This window comes from Neophocaena asiaeorientalis, unplaced genomic scaffold, assembly GCF_003031525.2.
Source record: "Neophocaena asiaeorientalis asiaeorientalis breed wild unplaced genomic scaffold, Neophocaena_asiaeorientalis_V1.1 scaffold254, whole genome shotgun sequence".
Classification (NCBI taxonomy): Eukaryota; Metazoa; Chordata; class Mammalia; order Artiodactyla; family Phocoenidae; genus Neophocaena; species Neophocaena asiaeorientalis.
In genome coordinates this window covers 1,262,432-1,281,230 of record NW_020174705.1, presented here as the reverse complement: position 1 = coordinate 1,281,230, position 18,799 = coordinate 1,262,432, and the positions used below count along the sequence as shown (strand labels likewise).

Genomic DNA, 18,799 nt, shown 5'->3' with positions numbered 1-18,799 from the left:
TTCCGTGTTGCTGTGGACGGGCTGGCGACTGGCACACCTTTCCTGATGACTCGTGTATGCATAGGGAGCAGAGGCTGCAGCTCCGGGCCCCCTCCTGGGTTGAGTTCACTCTGGAACTGGGATCCTTTCTGGGCCAGTGGGCCAGGCATTCCTGCCCATGCTTGGAGCTGGAGGGCCCGCCCTGCCTTTCTCATCAGATTCAGCAGTTTGGGGGCATTGTCGGTTGTTTTTAAGAAAGAAAACGGCTATATTTCTCTCCTCACCCACCCATTGTACCGACGTTTGCTGTATATACATAGAGAAAAGTGCAGTCACATGGTGGAGCAGGATGTTGGTCTAGTGAACACACCTGACAAGTTACCACCTGCCGTGGGGTGCGCAGTGCCCCCCGGAATGTCTCCACCCCTGACCTGGAACCCATGTCTGAGACCTTTGCAGCTGTGGTCATGTTGCGATGTGGTCAGGCTGGTATCCTCATGGGAGAGGAGAGACATGCGTGCATGTATACACACACACACGAGGCCAGTGGCAACGGAGCAGAGATTGGAGTGATGTGGCCACAAGCCAGGGAATGAACACTAAGGATTGCTGGCATCCATCAGAGGCTGGAAGATCCTCCACACGACCCTGAGAGGGGGCCCTCCCTGTTGACACCTCAAGTTTGGACTTGTGGCTCAAGAGCTTGGAGAGAATACGTTTCTTGTTTTTCAGACGCCTAGGCTGCGTGATTGGGCACAGCAGCCCCAGGAGGCTCGACATCCCCCAGAGGAGTCACCAGTGTCCCCAAAGCCCCCTTGTCCCCCATACCCCCTGGTAACCACCAGTAGCAGTAGGGTTAGTGCTGCTGAATTAAACTTTCTGTGCTGGAATCACTGTGTGCTCAGGGCTCTGGCATGGCGGGCTCTGTGGTCCTTGTTCCTGCACTACTTCGTGGTTTCCGCCAGAGGAGAGGCAGGGCAGGGCGCCTGGCTGCGTTTCAGAGGAGCACCGGGTTGTGGGTTTTTTTTGGGTTTTATTTTGGTTTTTTTTGTGGTACGCGGGCCTCTCACTGTTGTGGCCTCTCCCATTGTGGAGCACAGGCTCCGGACGCGCAGGCTCAGCGGCCATGGCTCACAGGCCCAGCCGCTCCACGTCATGTGGGATCCTCCCGGACCCGGGCACGAACCCACGTCCCCTACATTGGCAGGCAGACTCTCAACCACCGCGCCACCAGGGAAGCCCCGGGTTGTGTTTTTATGCCGTATGTTCCACACAGTGTTTGTGTCCTGCAGCGTGACTTGTTTCTCTGAAATGCATCTGTGAGCAGCCTGTGTTTTGTTCCCTAGTCCTGGCCTCCACCATGCCTGGCAGTGGGCGTGAGGGCAGTCATGTGCCAGGGTGTCCGTCCTCTGTGGTTGACCTGCCCCTGTGCCTAGGAGTGCAGCCCCGCTTCAGAAAGGTCCTGCCCCGGAAAGGGGCACATATCGGGGGGGCCTGCCTGGAGGCCTGTGATGGGTCCCCACCTGGTAGCCACTCAGTGTCATGATGGGGCTGAACAGAGAAAGATGGGGTTTGGAGGTGGGGGGATAGAAAGGCTCCTGGAGGAGGGGCCCTCAATCACCAGGGTTTTCCAGGCCAGGGAAGGAGGGTGGCCAGGAGGACACTGTAGAACAGGGGAAGGTGGGGCTTCCCATCTGAAGGTTGGGCTCCTCAGTGACAGGCTGTGGGTCATGGGGATGGGCCTGGGGTCCAGCACTGGCCCTGCTGGAGTCTCCCACACGGCAGGTCCGGCTCTGTGCTCCACAGGCAGGGCCAGGCAATGGGGTAGTGCACAGTGCAGCCCGGCCCCATAGCTAAGCGGCCTATGATTTCTCTTCTGCTTCTAGTCACCCCATTCAGCATTTTTCCGGATCGGACAGATGAGCAACGTGGAACTGGATGATGAGCTTCTGGACCCTGTGAGTGGTCGTCCTTTCCCATTTTTGGAGCTCCTGCTCATGCCAGGCCCCTTCCTGGGAAAGTCAGGCCTGCTCTTGTGGAGCCACAGCCTAGCAGAGGGCAGACGGAAAACCTGAACAAGAGGATGGCAGACAGTGGCGGTTCTGTGCAGAGTATGGGGACAGAGTGACGTGCAGACAGTGAGGTCTGCAGAGTCTGGGCGACCAGGGAAGACTGCTCTGCGGGGCCCTGTCCCCTGAGGCTGCCCAATGAGCAGAGGTTGGGGAGTACATGTCAGGCCAGGACCGTTGAGCTAGCTGCTGTGTGCGGGCTGGGGGGCAGGTGCCGTGGGCAGGTGTGGGGCCTGCAGGAGGGCGTCTCGGGGTGGTGGGCCCTTGGACATGGGTGATGTCCACTTCTCCTGCCCCTGTGCTGGGGTCGAACTGTCCAGCAGCTGCCAGGGGAGCATTTCCCGAAACCCCCTCCCCCAGACTTGCACTTGACTTCCTCCTTGGAGGTGGCTCATGGTTCCGACTTGCATTTCTCTGAGGCTGCTGGTACCGTGTGTCCTTCATGTCTTCTGGAGGAACTCTGTTCAGACCCCGTGCATGTTTCTTAATCAGGTTGTGTTTTTATAATGAAGCTGTAAGAAGTCTTCATATACTTTAAACACAAGTTGCTCATCAGTTACAGGATTTGCAAAAACTTCTGCTTGGTCCATAGGTGGTCTCACTTTCTGCTAGTGTCCTTGGAAGCACAAAAGCTTTTAATTTTGATGAAGTCCATTTGATCTGTTTTCTTTCTGTTGCTTGTGCTTTGGGTGTCATGTCTAAAACCATCACCTAAGCCAAGGTTACAAAGATTTGCTCGTCTTTTCTTATAAGAGTTCTGTAGCTTAGATGTTTGATCTGTTTTTCACTAATTTTGTACATGGTATGAGATAAGGGTCCAAATTCATTCTTTTGCATATGGATGCTCAGTTTTCCTAGCACCATTTCTTGAGAAAACTACTCTTTCCCTGTTGAATTGTCTCAGCACCATTGTTGAAGGTCAGTTTTTGTGGGGTTTTTTTTTCACTTTTTAAAAATTTATTTATTTTTGGCTGCATTGGGTCTGCATTACGGATTTGTTTCTGGGCTCTCTGTCTGTCCTTGCGCCCAGGCCACACTCTACTAATGACTAGCTTTGTAGTAAGTTTCAAAATTAAGAAGTTTGAATCATCCCACATTGTTTTTCTTTCTCAAGGAGGTGTTGGCCTTTCAAGATCCCTTGCGTATCTCCGTGTGGGGTTCAGGCTCAGTTTGTCAGTTTCTCCAGAAACGCCAGCTGGAACTTAGAGGTGGCATTGACTCTTAACATCAAATGTCCCGAGCCACAGTATAGCTTTCCATTTATTAACGTCTTCAGTTTTTTTCAACAATATGTTGCAACTCTTGGTGTACAAGTCTTACACTTCTTTTGTTAAATGTGTTTTAGGAATAAGTTTATTTTCTGTATCTTTTTATGCTATTGTAAATAGAGTTGTTTTCTCAATTTCATTTTGGATCATTCATTGCAAGTGCGTAGAAATGCATTTGATTTTGTATACTGATCTTATATTCTTCAATCTTACTAAATGTGTTATTAATACTAATTGTTTTTAGTGTACTTTTGGAGATTTTCTATACGTAAGACCATGTCATCTGCAAAGAAGAGTTTCACTTCCTTTCTAATCTGGATGCCTTTCACTTTTCTCTCTTGCCTAATTGCCCTGCTGGTAGAACCTCCAGGACAGTGCTGAGTAGAAATGCCAGAGCAGGCATCCTCGTCTTGTTCCTGATCTCAGAGGAAGAGCTTCAGTCTTTCACCACTGAGCATGAAGTTACCTGTGGGTTTTTGGTTTTTTTGTTTTTTGCGGTACGCAGACCTCTCACTGTTGTGGCCTCTCCTGTTGCGGAGCACAGGCTCCGGACGCGCAGGCTCAGTGGCCATGGCTCACAGGTCCAGCCGCTCCGCGGCATGTGGGATCTTCCCGGACTGGGGCATGAACCCGCGTCCCCTGCATCGGCAGGTAGACTCTCAACCACTGTGCCACCAGGAAAGCCCACCTGTGGGTTTTTTATAGGTGTCTTGATCAGGTTGAGGAAGTTCCCTTTATTCCTGGTTTATTGAGTGTTTTTATCACGAAGGGTTGAGTTTTGTCAGATGCTTTTTGTGACTACTGAGGTGTTCATTTCATGTGGACTTGGTCCTTTATTCTATTGGAACAGTATCAAACTGTTTTTACTTTGATACCGACTCACCCTCTGATTGTCCAGACACCACCTGAGTGTCCTGCAGGTCAGTTTGTTCAGACCCTAACTTCCCAGCATCCGTGCAGACCCACAGGCTGAGGGCTCAGTCCCACGAGACCCCCCGACCTCAGATGCCAGTGACAAGTCCAGGCTGTCACCTGTGCTTCTGACTGACCAGCTGTAAATCGGGGTTTCCACGCCTCCTCCTCGGGTTCCATAACTTGCCAGAATGGCTGGCAGAACTCAGGGAACACTTTGCTTATGTTACTGGTTTATCATAAAGGACATGACTTGAGAACAACCAGGTGGGAGAGATGCCCCGGGAAGGTGTGGGAAGGGGTGCAGAGCCCCCACGTTCTCCCTAGGAGCCACCTTCCCAGCACCTCCACATTCACCAGCTGCAATCTCCCTGAACCCCTCTATTTGGGGTTTGTGTGGAGGCTGCATTACACAGGCAGGACTAATTAAATCCTTGGCCGTTAGAGATGAGCTGCTTGTGTCTCCAGCCCGCTAATCCTGTGATGGTCTTCCAGCCCCAGCCCAGACACACTCGTCACCCAGAGATGCCAAGTGGGTGGATCAGAGGCTGGTGCCAGAACCTGGACGTGGACCACAGACATCTTACACTAATTGCTTTTTGGGGGTCAACCCACCACACTAATTGCTTTTGGGGGGTCAACCCACCACACTGATTGCTTTTTGGAGGTCAACTCACCTTGTGTTCCTGGGATAAACCCGCCTGGCCGTGGCGTTGTGGGACCTGGCCTGCTGGTGTCCTGTGGAGGATCTGTGTCTGCCACTTCCTGCCTTGTGCTTGTCTAGCTTTGGGCTCAGGAGAGTCCCTGCCCTGCGGGACGAGTGAGCATGGCCCCTTCCTCGTTCTGCTTCGTTCTTACATATGCTGGGTTGTCAAGCTCTGCCTCTTCCTCCCACAGGACATGGACCCCCTTCACCCCTTCCCCAAGGAGATCCCGCACAACGAGAAGCTTCTGTCCCTCAAGTATGAGGTGGGCCCCCCTGCTCCCTGCCCTCTCCCACGGTGGCCGACCTGAGCCTGCGAGCTGGGGTCAATTACTAGTGTTTCTACTGCCCGGTCCGCAGAGCTTGGACTATGACAACAGCGAGAACCAGCTGTTCCTGGAGGAGGAGCGGCGCATCAATCACACAGTGAGTCTGGCGGGCAGCTGGGCCTCATGGCCACGGTGTCCCCACCACCTCCCTCCCCTCTCGGCTCCAGCTGGTGTCCTGGAGTGAGCGCTGGCCGCTGCCCGGCATGGAGACCCGTGCGGGTGTCACATCATTACCACTGAGGAAGCTGTTCTTAGGGGTGGCGGCTGTGGCGGCTGGAGCGTCAGCATCCAGTTATGATGGGAGTTCTGTCCCACCAGTGCTCCACGGCCTCTGAGATGTCTGTGGGGCTGCTCTTCCTGGGACTCAGGGTCCTGAGGGCAGCCCTGTGCGTGGTGGCAGTCACTAGAGCAGGCCACGACGGGACGTCCCGCCTCCGCACCCTCCTGTGACAGCGCCCCCCTTCATGCCCGCTGCCGCAGGCCTTCCGGACTGTGGAGATAAAGCGCTGGGTCATCTGTGCCATGATCGGGATCCTCACGGGCCTCGTGGCCTGCTTCATCGACATCGTGGTGGAGAAGCTGGCCGGCCTAAAGTACAGGGTCGTCAAGGACAGTATCCTTTGTCTGTGGTTGCCCAGAGCCAGCGGGTCCACAGGAGGAGCCCCCACCTGTGTTATGCCATCGGCCGGGGGACGTGACTGGGCGGGGGCTGCATGTCTGGGGGTCAGGCTTTGTGGTGACCCTGAGATGCCCAGTAAGTGCTCCAGGTCCCAGAGTCCAGAGTGCAGCCCACTGGGGAGTGGCGCCTGGGTGACACCACCCCGCGTGGTCCTTGACGAGCCCAGACATTGACAAGTTCACGGCACGGGGCGGGCTGTCCTTCTCCCTCCTGCTGTGGGCCTCGCTCAATGTGGCCTTTGTGCTCCTGGGCTCTGTGATCGTCGCCTTCATAGAGGTAGGTGGGCCCCTCCACCGCTCCCCACCCCAACCCCCCGCAGCGTCTTCCGGTGAGACTCACTGGCTAGACTGTAGTGGAATCCTTGCTAGGCATCAGGCGGTTCAGCCAAAACAAAGCCCACCTGGGGCCTTCCAACCCTGGCCCTGGCGGCCGTGCCCATCCACCCGCACAGTCCCTCGCCCACTTCACGCAGCAGGGAGCAGAGGCAGCGCCCAGCCCAGGGGTGCGGGTGGAGGGACCCACCCGAGGGGTCAGACGCTCCTGGGGCACCTTTCCTTCCTGTGCCCCCTTGCTTTTCCCTCGGGGCGGTGGAAGGAAGAAGGGGCAGCGTCCAGGAGCTTCTGTCTGGGGTGCAGTGCAGTGTCCCCCAGAGGGTGCGACAGTGCTGGCCCCTCAGCGGGTGTGTGACGTGGGCCTCCCATCATCCTGGGCACCCCCGCCTGCCTTGGGGAAACTGAGCCCTCCCGTGCCCGAGGCGTTTCCTCCCCTCGGTGGTTGCTCTGTGTATCAGTGGGGAGAGGCGAGAAGCTGCTACCCTGGGCGACCTGGGCACTGCGTGGCGCGTCTTCCTGGGCCTGGTGGCGGTGGCGGCAGCAGTAGCGGCTCACTCGGCCTGCGGACTCAGTGCTGGCGCCCTTCCTTCCAGCCGGTCGCTGCTGGCAGCGGGATCCCCCAGATCAAGTGCTTCCTCAACGGGGTGAAGATCCCCCACGTGGTCCGGCTCAAGGTGAGACACGAGGCGGCCCCACCAGGAGCTCAGGGCTTAGCCCAAGGGGCTTCCTTGCTGGGTGAGAAGTGTGTCATTTGTCCACCTCCGCCTCCAAAACTCGCCCAGACCCGTGCTGTTTGCTGCTGACGAGCCTGCGTGTGGGTGTGCTGGCAGGTTTTATGTGAACTTTTCTTTGGAAAATGGTAAAACTGTCGTACATTCTGAATGACGCAAAAATACTTGAAGGTACATCTGTCACGATTGCAACCACGTAGACATTTTAAGTTCCATACGGTGGTTAGTATTTCAGAATGAGAGTAGCTGTGTTGAGTGGTGAGTTTTTTCCTTTTTTCAGAATTTTCCTTAATCTCATTGTGCGTGATCTTCTGGGTAACACACTGATTCCAAGGGGGTTGGGAGGTCAGGTTTCCTCCCGTGATCATTTCAGGGTGTGCAGCTGGTGTGCCTTGGTCTGGGGTTTGCTGGCAGCATCTCTCCTGCTCTGTCTGGGGAGGAGGTACTCCGGGGAGCAGACAGGAGGGATGGGGGTGCCTGTGCTCCGTGCCCTGCAGCAGGAGGGCAGGGCCCGAGGTAGGTGCGGGTGCAGGAGCCTGGAGCCCAGAGCCCGAGGACGGAGCGACAGCTGCTGTTTGTGTGTCTTCTGTGTGTACATGACTACGTGGGACAGAAGGGCTGAAGAGATGGGCATCAGGAGAGCATCAGCTGCCAGCTCCCCCTCCCCCAGGACACCCCCCGTGGGTGCCGGCCCCCTCTTTGGTGCTCATGCCTGCCGAGGGCTCACATGATTAGGTCCCTTCCCGTGTGCAGTTTGTCCCTCAGGTTCTTGGACCACGTGTGGCCTTTAATCAGACTTGGTGCAATTTCCTTTGTGTTCCAGACCCTGGTGATCAAAGTGTCTGGCGTGATCCTGTCCGTGGTTGGGGGACTGGCTGTGGGGAAGGTAACAGAGTGCAGCTACCCCTGCCTGAGTCCCTCTGCACCCGTGGGGCCTGGGGCCGGTGTGTCCCGTCCCCCCCCCGGAGCCGCGCCCATCTGAACGCAGCCATTTGTGCCTTCCAGGAGGGACCAATGATCCATTCGGGCTCCGTGATTGCTGCTGGGGTCTCCCAGGGGAGGTCCACGTCACTGAAGCGGGATTTCAAGGTGGGTCTTCCCTGCGCCCACGTCCATACCCCCAGGGCTGGGCCCCTACCTCCCCTGCAGCCTTCTTCCCTTCGCCTCTGAGGGTCCCTAGCATCCTGTCCATGGGGGCATCCTGTTGCCTTGGTGCTCTGGGTGAGTGTGCATTTCTGCAAGGAAATGACCTGTAGCTGTAAGCTCACAGGAATGCGTGGCCTAGAGGGGTCGGGAAGGTCATGTGTGTGGGCTGCTGGTGCTCAGTTCTGGTCCTTCTTGCACAAACCTCAGTGTTTAAATATTGCTGTGAATGGGTTATTTTCTCTGGATGTTGGTGGGCAGGCAAGCTGCCCGAGACCCAGCTCTTCAGTCCTACGGGTTGTGAGCCCCATGGTTGATGAGTGGCTTGTCCAGAGGCCTCCGCATATTCCTCCCTCCCCTCCCCCCTCGCTTTTGGGCCCACCTCCCCCCTTTCTGAGAGAAGTGCCCTTGGAGGCACTGGCTGAGACCCTCTCTCCGTCTGTCTTGGTTCAGATCTTTGAGTACTTCCGCAGAGACACAGAGAAACGGGACTTTGTCTCAGCAGGAGCTGCGGCCGGAGTGTCTGCTGCGTTTGGGGCCCCTGTGGGTGAGGAGGGTGGCCCTGCCTGGTCTGAGAGCTTGGTGACTGCCCGTGTAGGGGGAGCCAGGCTCTCCCTGCTGTGAGAGGGGTGGTTTTGGGGTTGATGGACTCAGTGCCTGGTGAGGGTGTGGGGTGGGCTTCTCAAGAGGCCCCGATGGCTGCCTCTGTCATGGGCTTGGTGTCCTGGGGTCTGGGGGCATGGGTGGCAGTGGGTGAGGGGCTGTCTGTGGCTGGGCGGGCACTTCAGGACTGGGCCACTGGCTGTTCCAGGTGGGGTCCTGTTCAGCTTGGAGGAGGGTGCATCCTTCTGGAATCAGTTCCTGACGTGGAGAATCGTAAGTGCCTGGGACGGCCACCTTCCCGAGTTCGGGCAGCCCTGGCACTGGGCCTTCATGGCTGGGTGGACGCGTGGCTCTTGGCCCACACTGTGGGGTCTGCACCTGAGCTTCCCGTCCAGCTGGTGGGTCCCTGAGCCATAGGCCTGTTTCTCCTCCGTCCTCATCGGGACCCCAGGCCCCGCACACGTTCTTACCCTGGCCGAGCCAGTGGGGCTCCGAGCCACCTTCCCTCAGCCTTCGGAAGGTCTAGGCACCACCCAGGTGACAGGAGGGGAGACAGCCCTTTTGCTGCAGCCCCTCCCCACCCTCTGGCCCTGGGCTCAGCCGCTGTACACACTGCCACAACTCATCACCACGGCTCTGACGGCACTCGTCTTTTTCCGCCTGCAGTTCTTTGCTTCTATGATTTCCACCTTCACCCTGAATTTCGTCTTAAGCATTTACCATGGAAACGTGTGGGATCTGTCCAGCCCCGGTCTCATCAATTTTGGAAGATTTGACACTGAGGTAACCCACTGTATCGTCCCCTTTTTTCTCTGGTTCTTTCTATGAGCAGGACCCAGGTTGTTTAGTCAAGGTTCGGCCTGAGAGCCGGGCTTCTGGAAAGGTCTAGCTGTTAGCCGTGGGATAGGGCCCTTGTTTGTGAGCACCTGGAGCTGGAGGTGCTCCAGGAGGGTGCACGTGACCCAGCCGCACAGGTTGTGGCGCCTATCAGCCAGCGGGCACTTCAGGAGTGGCTCAGGTGCCTGCAGACTGTCAGGTAACATCACTAGACTGGTGGCTAGCGCTCCTGCAGCAGTTTCTGGAGGCCGAGAGGCGCAGGCAGTATTTCTGGGGCAGCCTGCGCTGCACACTGCCATCGCTGAGCCCAGGGAGCCTCTCAGGGGCTGGTCCTCACCCGTGGATGCGTCAGAGGTCCTGGGTGGCTAGGTCACCAGCATCCTCTCCCTTGCTTGTGGCCCTTCACTTACCCTTTGGCAAAAGCTCAGGCGGCCCCCCGGAGCCGCCGTGTGAGGAGGCAGGCGGTCTGCCCAAGCACCCGGCCTTTCTCTCTGGGAGCCTCCTCGCCCTGCAGGAAAGCGCCAGGGTTCCCGTGCACAGGTGTGTCCTGTGAAACGTCCGGTCCCGAGTCTGAGTAGGAGCTGGTGGCAGTTTTCCTCACAGAAGGTCTCCTCTTCCTCCCTCTGCACAGACGATGGTGTACACGATCCATGAGATCCCCATCTTCATCGCCATGGGCGTGGTGGGTAAGGGCCGTCCCCGCGTGGGACAGCGCCGACCAGTGGGGACAGGGCCTGCGGGGCTCCAGGCCTGACCCGGCTTCGAGGGCCAGAGAAGCACGCGGTCTCCACCCCTGCTGGCTGTCCCAGGACCGCCCGGGGCAGTGGGGAGGGAGCCCGACCCTGGGAGGACCGGAGCCGCACTCTGGCTGATGACAGCCCCTTGGGAAGCAGACGGACCTGGGCAACACTCCTTACTCTGAAAGCCCGTGGGACGTGAGCCCTCCACCCAGCGGGCGTTTGCTGCCTGGGCAGCCTGCTTCTCTTCCCGAGTCCCGGACACACAGCTCCTTCCTTGTCCCAGGTGGCATTCTCGGAGCTGTGTTCAACGCCTTGAATTACTGGTTGACGATGTTTCGAATCAGGTGAGAAACCTGTTCAGGGACTGAGTTGAGAGGTGTGGCCACACAGGGCATCTGAAAACTGACCGGTCATGGGCTCTTGCCCACGGGGCCGTGGGGAAGCCACATGCCAAGCACACTCCTCCACAGTGCTTTGTACCTGAGGGGACAGACCCACTCGGCAGGGGGACGGGTGGAGCCTGGAGGGTGGCCCCTGGCAGGGAAGGCACAGCCCATGGATCCGGTGCAGCCCTGGGTTGATGCTCTTCTGGGCCTCTCATGTCAGCGCCAGCGCGGTTTGTATGGGGCCATCCTGACTTGGGCACGTTTGGTCCAACACAGGTCCTCTGCTGTTAGGAGAGCCATCATGAGAGCTCTCTGTTTTTCTGAAGCCGTAGGGGTGGGTCTTGGCTTTCTTCTTTCTTGTCTTTTTGCACTAACATAAAATGAGGTTGGGGAGCATCCGGGAGGCAGCCTGAGAGTGTTCAGGAGCCAGGGCGGGTTGGTCATCAGATGAGCTCAGCATCCTGGACGGCTCTCCCGAGTTGCAGGCTCAGGTTGTCCTGGCTGCCGCCCCAGCCATCCCACAGCTCGGTCCACCCCGGCTCTTTGCTCCAGGTACATCCACCGGCCCTGCCTTCAGGTGATCGAGGCCATGCTGGTGGCCGCCGTCACGGCCACGGTTGCCTTCGTGCTGATTTATTCGTCCCGGGATTGCCAGCCCCTGCAGGGGAGCTCCGTGTCCTATCCACTCCAGGTAGGAGGCCGGGGCAGGAGCAGGGTGAGCCTTCCCAGACATGGGTGGGTGCCACGTCGGCCTGGGGGCTCACCCCGGTGCTCTCAGAACAGCGGCCTGACAGGTTCTGCAAGGGGACTGTGGAGGTGGGGTTGTGGGCCTGCAGGTGGAAACTCACGTGCACACGCTCACCGCAGCACAACTCCCCGCAGCCCCTGTGCCCGTCAGTGACGAGCAGGTGAACACGGCCTGGTCCATCCACACAGTGGGTTTCCTCAGTTGTAGGAAGGGTTGGAGCTCTGACACGTGCTCCCACACAGATGAACCTGGCAAACACTGCTGAGTGAAAGAAGCCAGACAGCAAGGGCCACACATCATGAGGTTTCTGTTTATGGGAAACATCCAGAACTGAAAGCAGTTGCTGGTTGCCGGTGGGTGTGGAGTGTGTACTCACAGGCCTGTCACAGATGTGGGTCTGGGGTGCATGGCTGGCTCTGGTGGGGCTGTGGGGTTGACCCACACAGCTTTGCATGGAGCCCCTGCCCTGGTCAAGGCCTGCAGGGACCCACAGTCTGCCCAGTGAACTGTGGGAGCGTGCTCCAAACGTGAGCCTTTGGATCCCCACGTACCCCAGGGACAGACTCGCCATGCAGCCCCTGCCTGGCTGGATGGCTTCTGAAGCCCTCACTGGGCCAGGGTCTGGCTCTTGGGTCCTGCCTCCCCTCCAAGACAGCAGCCTGACCCGCCTGTTGTGTGCTTGGTGCCTGATGCTGTCCAGGCCAGGACACTGTGTCCCACTGGCCTGTTGTCTTTCCTGACTTTGCAGCTCTTCTGTGCCGATGGCGAGTATAATTCGATGGCTGCAGCCTTCTTCAACACCCCAGAGAAGAGCGTGGTCAGCCTTTTCCACGACCCCCCAGGTGTGTGCCCATGCTCTGCACTCTGTGCTGTCAGACACAGGTCCCCATGTGGGCCTGTTCCCTCTGGCCTGGTCTGCAGCTGGCCCACAGACACTGGGCCCAGGCCTGGCTGATGGCTTCTGGCCGAGCCCCCACTGCCTCCCTGCAGGGCTGAGTGCGCTGGAGCATGGGGGCTGGCAGCCTGGGGTTGGCTGGTGGCCAGTGCTTGGGAGGGGCCCAGCCAAGCTCCCCACGTGTCTCCTTCCCTCCCTGGAGGCCATCCTGTCGTTCATTAAGACAGTCTTACCTCCTAGGATGAGTTTTTCTTCTGGGCGCTGCTCGCAGAGGTCACTCTCAGTCAGAAAACAGCCTGGTGACTCGTATACCAGCGAGGTGCCTTGCCCAGCTTCATGTTCTTAATAACAAACAGGCTCAGACTGGGCGCAGACCTGCTTCCACTTCCCGTTTTCGGTTCCGCGGGGTGGGGGCGGGGAGGAGGGGCACACCCCCGAGATCCAGAGTGGCTGCTGTGACGTGCTTGCCCATCTGTCTGTGGCTCTGTTTCCTGACACGCCAGTTCTGGGAACTCCCTGGTTCTCACATTTGTGCGCGCGCATGCGTGCGTGTGCGTGCGTGCACGCACTGGGGAAGTTCACGCAATTTAGCAGAAAGGATTTTAAACGTGGGGGAGGCCGAGCCCCCAAAGATGCTGAGCGGGCCATACAGGCCCCCTGGGGGTGCTGGCTCCGGGGTTTGTGTGACGTCTTCCCACTTTTGGAGTCATCTGGTGCAGGGTGGTGGCCGTGGCGGCCATGGCCTCCCTCCTGCACCCTCCCCTGACCCTTGGTGGTCTCAGTGCCACCCTTTTCCATGCAGACCTCAGCAGCCACCTTCCCTTGGCCCAGGTCACCATCCTGCTGGCAGCTCTGGGCCCTGGTGGCCCCAGCTCCCCTCTGCCCTGCCCGCTGGGCTGCCGTGCTCACACTCTGAGTGCTGGGCCCCCAAGACCCCGGCACCCTGGCCTCTGAGAAGGGGGTGACTTTGGGGGTCTGGGTGTGACCAGGAGGCTCTGACGGGCTGCTGGGCAGGCAGCTCCGCCTGGGGTTGAATCCGTGTGGCAAGCCCTGGCCAGCGCCTTCTCCGCAGGCTCCTACAACCCCATGACGCTCGGCCTCTTCACCCTGGTCTACTTCTTCTTGGCCTGCTGGACCTACGGGCTCACGGTGTCGGCCGGTGTCTTCATCCCATCCCTGCTCATCGGAGCTGCCTGGGGCCGGCTCTTTGGCATCTCCCTGTCCTACCTCACCGGGGCCGCAGTGAGTGGGGGTCTTAGGGGCCGGCTGGGCTGGGAGGAAGGGGTGGTGTTCCCGGTGCCCACTAGGGCCACCGTGGGCCAGAGCAGGGGTCGTGCGTGTGTGTGGCCTTCAGGGAGGGCACGGGTGTTGGGAGAGAGCGTGGTGTAGAAGGATGGGGCAGGTGCAGGAGTTGGGGCCTGGGAGTGTGGTGTCCAGGTCTTGGCCCCGGAGCTGCCTTCTGGCTTCTTCCTCCGACCTGCCTCCGTGGGCTCCTTGGTCTTTATTCTGTGAGTCTTCTATTTGCATCTTAGTTGTTCAAGTAAGACTTTAAAAAACTGTAAGAGGGGCTTCGCTGGTAGCGCAGTGGTTGAGAGTCCGCCTGCCAATGCAGGGGACACAGGTTTGTGCCCCAGTTCGGGAGGATCCCACATGCCGCGGAGCGGCTGGGCCCATGAGCCATGGCCGCTGAGCCTGTGCATCCGGAGCCTGTGCTCCACAATGGGAGAGGCCACAACAGTGAGAGGCCCGCGTACCGCAAAAAAAAAAAAAAACTCTAAGAGACGCACAGCAAGCCTTCCCTCACTGGGTCCAGGTCATGTGTCCCAGGTTTCCTTCCAGACACGGTTTTTAGTTTAATTTTGTTTTTTTTAAATTGATACGTAACTCACGTACCATAAACCAGTGGTCCCCAACCTTTTCTGGCACCAGGGACCGGTTTCGTGGAAGACAGTGTTTCTGTGGATTGGGGTGGGGGATGGTTCAGGCAGTAATGCGAGCGATGGGGAGCAGCAGATGAAGCTTCACTCGCTTGCCCACCGCCCACCTCCTGCTGTGCGGTCCAGTCCATGGCCCGGAGGTTGGGGACCCCTGCCATAAACTCTCTCCTTCTGTAAGTGAACGGTTGGGTGGCTCTTTAGCCTGTTCGCAGAGCTGTGTAACCGTGATTGTTGCTTAGTTCCAGGATGTTCTCATCACTCCAAAAAGAAACCTGTCCCCATTAAGCAGTCACATCTGTGTCCCCCTTCCCCAGCCCCTGGTGGCCACTAATCAGCTTTCTGCCTCCATGGATGTGCCTCTTCTGATGGTTGCAGATTCACGAAATCACGCTTCATGGCCTTCTGTGTCTGGCCTCATCGTTGAGCACCATGTTTTCAGGGCTCATCCATGTTGTAGCATGAGTCCGATTTTCACTCCTTTTTAGGCTCCCTGGTGTGGCGCAGGCATTTGTGCACAGACTCCGGTCACTGCACATGCTGCCCCTCCTGTCTTAGGCTGCCGAGTTCTGCAGGTGGCAGAGTTCATTCAGTGCATCCCTGAGCGGGCACAGCTAGGGTATTTGCAAACTCAGGTGATGCTGCCACAGAGCATTTTTTGTGTAAACTGTAGGATTTCCTCCTGGGCCCAGTGCTGTCAGTGTATCTTGGTGGGTTTGGCTGCCAGTTTCCCACAGCATCCCCTCTGTCTTCCCTGCAGGTCTGGGCAGACCCCGGAAAGTACGCCCTGATGGGAGCAGCTGCCCAGCTGGGTGAGTGCTGGCTGCAACATGGGCATCCGGAGGTCAGGAGGGCCACTCCCCCAGCGTGTGACTGGGCAGGGTCACTGTCCCCATCTGGTGCTATCTAGGGGGGCCGGTACACGGGGTTGCATGGACAGAGCGGGAGCTGCACAGGGAACACGGCACGGGAACATGGGAGGGGCCGGCGGTGCAGCCTGCAGAGGCTCGTGCCCCCCCCAACCCTCCCTTCCCCTCCCCGCCTCCTGGCAGGTGGGATTGTGAGGATGACGCTGAGCCTGACAGTCATCATGATGGAGGCCACCAGCAATGTGACCTACGGCTTCCCCATCATGCTGGTGCTGATGACCGCCAAGATTGTGGGGGATGTCTTCATCGAGGTGCGGCCTGTGGGAGAGGCCGCCTCCCTTGCTCGCCCTCGCTCTGGAGCCCCTCCCCGTGCCCCTGGCCTCGGAACCTGAGGCTGGGAGAAAGACTGGTGGTCTTCGGCCACCGCAAGGGAGGGGACCCTGTGGAGGCTGCCCCGCAAGCAGCCTCTTGCATGGCCGTGCCCATCCTCTCCCCAGGGCCTGTACGACATGCACATCCAGCTGCAGAGTGTGCCCTTCCTGCACTGGGAAGCCCCAGTCACCTCACACTCGCTCACCGCCAGGTACCCCTCCCCGGGGCAGGCCCGCAGGCTGGGGAGCGGGTGCTGGACGCCCTGGGAGGCTTGGTGGGGGCAGCCTGGAGCAGGACGTGGGTGCAGGGCTGGTTCCCCCAGGGCAGCACCTGGGGGTCTGCGCTCCTGGCCCACCTTGTCTCCAGGTTTCCTGAGTCCGGCCACTTCCTGCATGTTGAGCTGTTCGGAAAGCTTCCTCTGCCCCGTGGTGGATCACAGTGTCTTTCTTCTACAGGGAGGTGATGAGCACACCAGTCACCTGTCTGCGGAGGAGGGAGAAGGTGGGCATCATTGTGGACGTGCTGAGCAGCACGGCGTCCAATCATAATGGCTTCCCTGTGGTGGAGGATGCTGACGGCACGCAGGTACCACCCAGCTGCAGGAAGCCGGGCTCATCATCTGTGCTGGCGAGTGGGGCGTGTTGGGGGCCATGGTTCCCGTGAATGTGGACGCCCTGCTCTGGGGTTTCTGGTAGAATTCCGCTGGTCACACGGCTGTGAAGACAGGTCCATGTGAGCACTGTTCCTGCAGCTTGGGTAGTTACTGATGCGCCTGTGTGTCCTGTGGTCACACCCCAAGCTGCACCCCCAGCTGAGGAGTCACAGCTGTGCCTGTCAGGAGGTCCTGATGGAAGGTGCAGCGACGTCTGGGCCACGGTCTGCTTTTCGCCCCCACAAATGCTATGGTCTCTCAGCACCTCGTGATTGGGGTCCTGCCTCCCCTCCTGGGCGTTAGGGGATCTGTGAGCCTGTGCAGGTGAAATGCCTGTAGCAGGGCCAGTGCCCGTAGGCAGCCAGCATCGCTGGGGACCCTGGATGGAGCCCCCAGGCATCCTGGTGCTGTTGCCTGGCCCCTCTGGACCAGCCGGCAGGGCAGGCCCTAGGTCCCAAGTCCCAGGTCCTCCACAGACAAGGGTGTTTTGTTTCTTGTGCAGCCAGCCCGGCTCCAGGGCTTAATCCTGCGCTCCCAGCTCATCGTCCTGCTCAAGCACAAGGTAGGCTGTCAGGGGTGGCAGGAGAAGGGGGTGGCAGGAGATGCCGGGCAGGGCCCTGGGCTCTGAGGCGCTGCCACCCACTGCCTGCCCCCCCGCCTGCAGGTGTTCATAGAACGCTCTTACATGGGCCTGCTACGGCGCCGGCTGCGACTGAAGGACTTCCGTGATGCCTACCCGCGCTTCCCCCCTATCCAGTCCATCCATGTGTCCCAGGACGAGCGGGAGTGCACCATGGACCTCTCCGAGTTCATGAACCCCTCCCCCTACACGGTGCCCCAGGTGCCGCAGGGGCGGTGGGGAGCAGGGGCCTGACCCCCACTTCCAGAGCCTCATGCAGCCACCACCCCTGGTGGCGTTCTGGCTTCACTGGCCATTGCAGACGGGTGGGGGGTGAGCTCTGTAGGAGGGTGGAGGTGGCTACAGAGCAGGATGTGCTGGCTGAGGCGGGGGTGTGGCAGGGGGGCGGCAGGTCCTGGCCCGCTCCTGTCCCGGGGTGGGACAGGGGCTGGCGGGTGAGCTGAGGCTGTGTCTGCATTGCAGGAGGCATCTCTCCCGCGGGTGTTCAAGCTGTTTCGGGCCCTGGGCCTCAGGCACCTGGTGGTGGTGGACAACTGCAATCAGGTGATGGGGGGAGCCCACTGCCTCCAGCCTACCAACCTGCCTGCCCACCCGCAGGGCTCCCCCAGACTATGCTGTCCTCCGCACACGGGACAGAGGCATCCACAGAGGCAGAGGCCGCTGGATCCCATGATCTGGCTTTGCTCCCACAGGTGGTCGGGCTGGTGACCAGGAAGGACCTCGCCAGGTACCGGCTTGGGAAGGGGGGCCTAGAGGAGCTCTCTCTGGCCCAGACGTGAGGCCCTGGCACCTCCCCCGGGGTGCCTGCCTTGCTCCCCAGGCAGCGGGGGATCCAGCGTCCTCCAGAGCTCGGGGACAGCCCAGCCAGCGTGTGACACATGTGGTCTCTTCGTGTTCTCAGTGCCCCCCTCCCCCCCGACCTCATTCCTTCACCCTCCAAGATTTCACACGCCAGCCTCCTGTTTCTTGACTTCGAGGAGTCAGTTTGTAGAACTGCTGCTCTTTTTTGAGAGACCGCAAGTGTGCGTATGTATCTGCATGTGTGTGCACGTGTGACAGCTGGCAGGCTGGGCCCTGTGGGTCCGAGTACTGCAGCCCCCAGGAGGGGCCCATAGCCTGGAAACAGTGCACCCTAAGCACCTCCAGCTGGAGGCCTGGGCGACTCAAGGCTGCAGAAGAGGCCTCTGGTCCTGTCCCTCTCAGCCCTCAGCTCAGTTTGCGGCCGTGAGATTTGGGGTCTGGGCAGAAACACAAGCTGGACTCATGAAGGCGAGGGCTCGGGGGAGCAGGACCACCTGGAGAGCAGACCCTGGAGCCGCACTCCCAGACACCCGTGCACCCCAAGCCACACCCACTTGGTGCAGTGGACTCTGAGCCGGGGTCTGGGCCAAAGGGGAGAGCTGAGACATTCCTGTGGGCCCGGACCCCCAAGTCCAGCCATGCCTCTATCACAGCGCCCGTGTGGACGGCACAGGGAAGGCGGGTCTTCTCAGCACACGGGGGCCCCATGGGCCCCTGAGGACCCCCAGCCCCGAGTGATGTTCTGGGGCAGCTCTGCTTCCAGTGTCGGGGGCAGGTTGTTTCTGGGAAGAGCTGGCGAGCCCAGAGCAGGGATGCACCCCTCCCAGGCTGGGCAGTGCCAGATTTGGGATCCTGTGTCCCCAGTGCCCCACGGGACTTTTTCTAAAGTGACTCACGTCCCCAGCCCACTTCTGTGATGAGGTCCGTGGATTCCTTTGTGGTAGGTTGGCGGGCACTCCACCTGGGTTTTAGCCTCTTTCAAGGGGATGGGGCCGCAAAAGACCTCTTCCATCCTGGCAGGGGAGCCCTCCATGGGGGGGCACAGGGGTCCAAGTGTGGGGAACTGAATGGGAGAAATAAAGGAATTGTACCCAGACAACTGGTGCCGGCTTCTCGTTCCCATCCAGCGTGGGCCACGGCCCAGTTTCCCAGTATTCACAGGCCCACTGGGGTGGGG

At 59.2% G+C, this 18,799-nt stretch overlaps 1 protein-coding gene across 1 annotated transcript; it reads left to right on the top strand.

The window, feature by feature from the left end:
• The first annotated feature begins 1,156 nt into the window (after positions 1–1,156).
• On the top strand, positions 1,157–18,718 carry CLCN7 (Cl-/H+ antiporter 7). Its single transcript, XM_024759706.1, has 24 exons — positions 1,157–1,937; positions 5,126–5,197; positions 5,292–5,357; positions 5,741–5,873; positions 6,106–6,215; positions 6,865–6,945; positions 7,826–7,888; positions 8,008–8,091; positions 8,599–8,692; positions 8,957–9,021; positions 9,415–9,531; positions 10,217–10,271; positions 10,609–10,669; positions 11,264–11,402; positions 12,208–12,301; positions 13,427–13,596; positions 15,049–15,100; positions 15,341–15,468; positions 15,655–15,740; positions 15,985–16,114; positions 16,684–16,743; positions 16,846–17,022; positions 17,284–17,364; positions 17,514–18,718. The coding sequence occupies exons 1-24, from the start codon at positions 1,899–1,901 to the stop codon at positions 17,598–17,600; spliced, it is 2,244 nt and encodes a 747-aa protein (XP_024615474.1). The 5' UTR covers positions 1,157–1,898; the 3' UTR covers positions 17,601–18,718.
• The last annotated feature ends 81 nt before the right edge of the window (positions 18,719–18,799 follow it).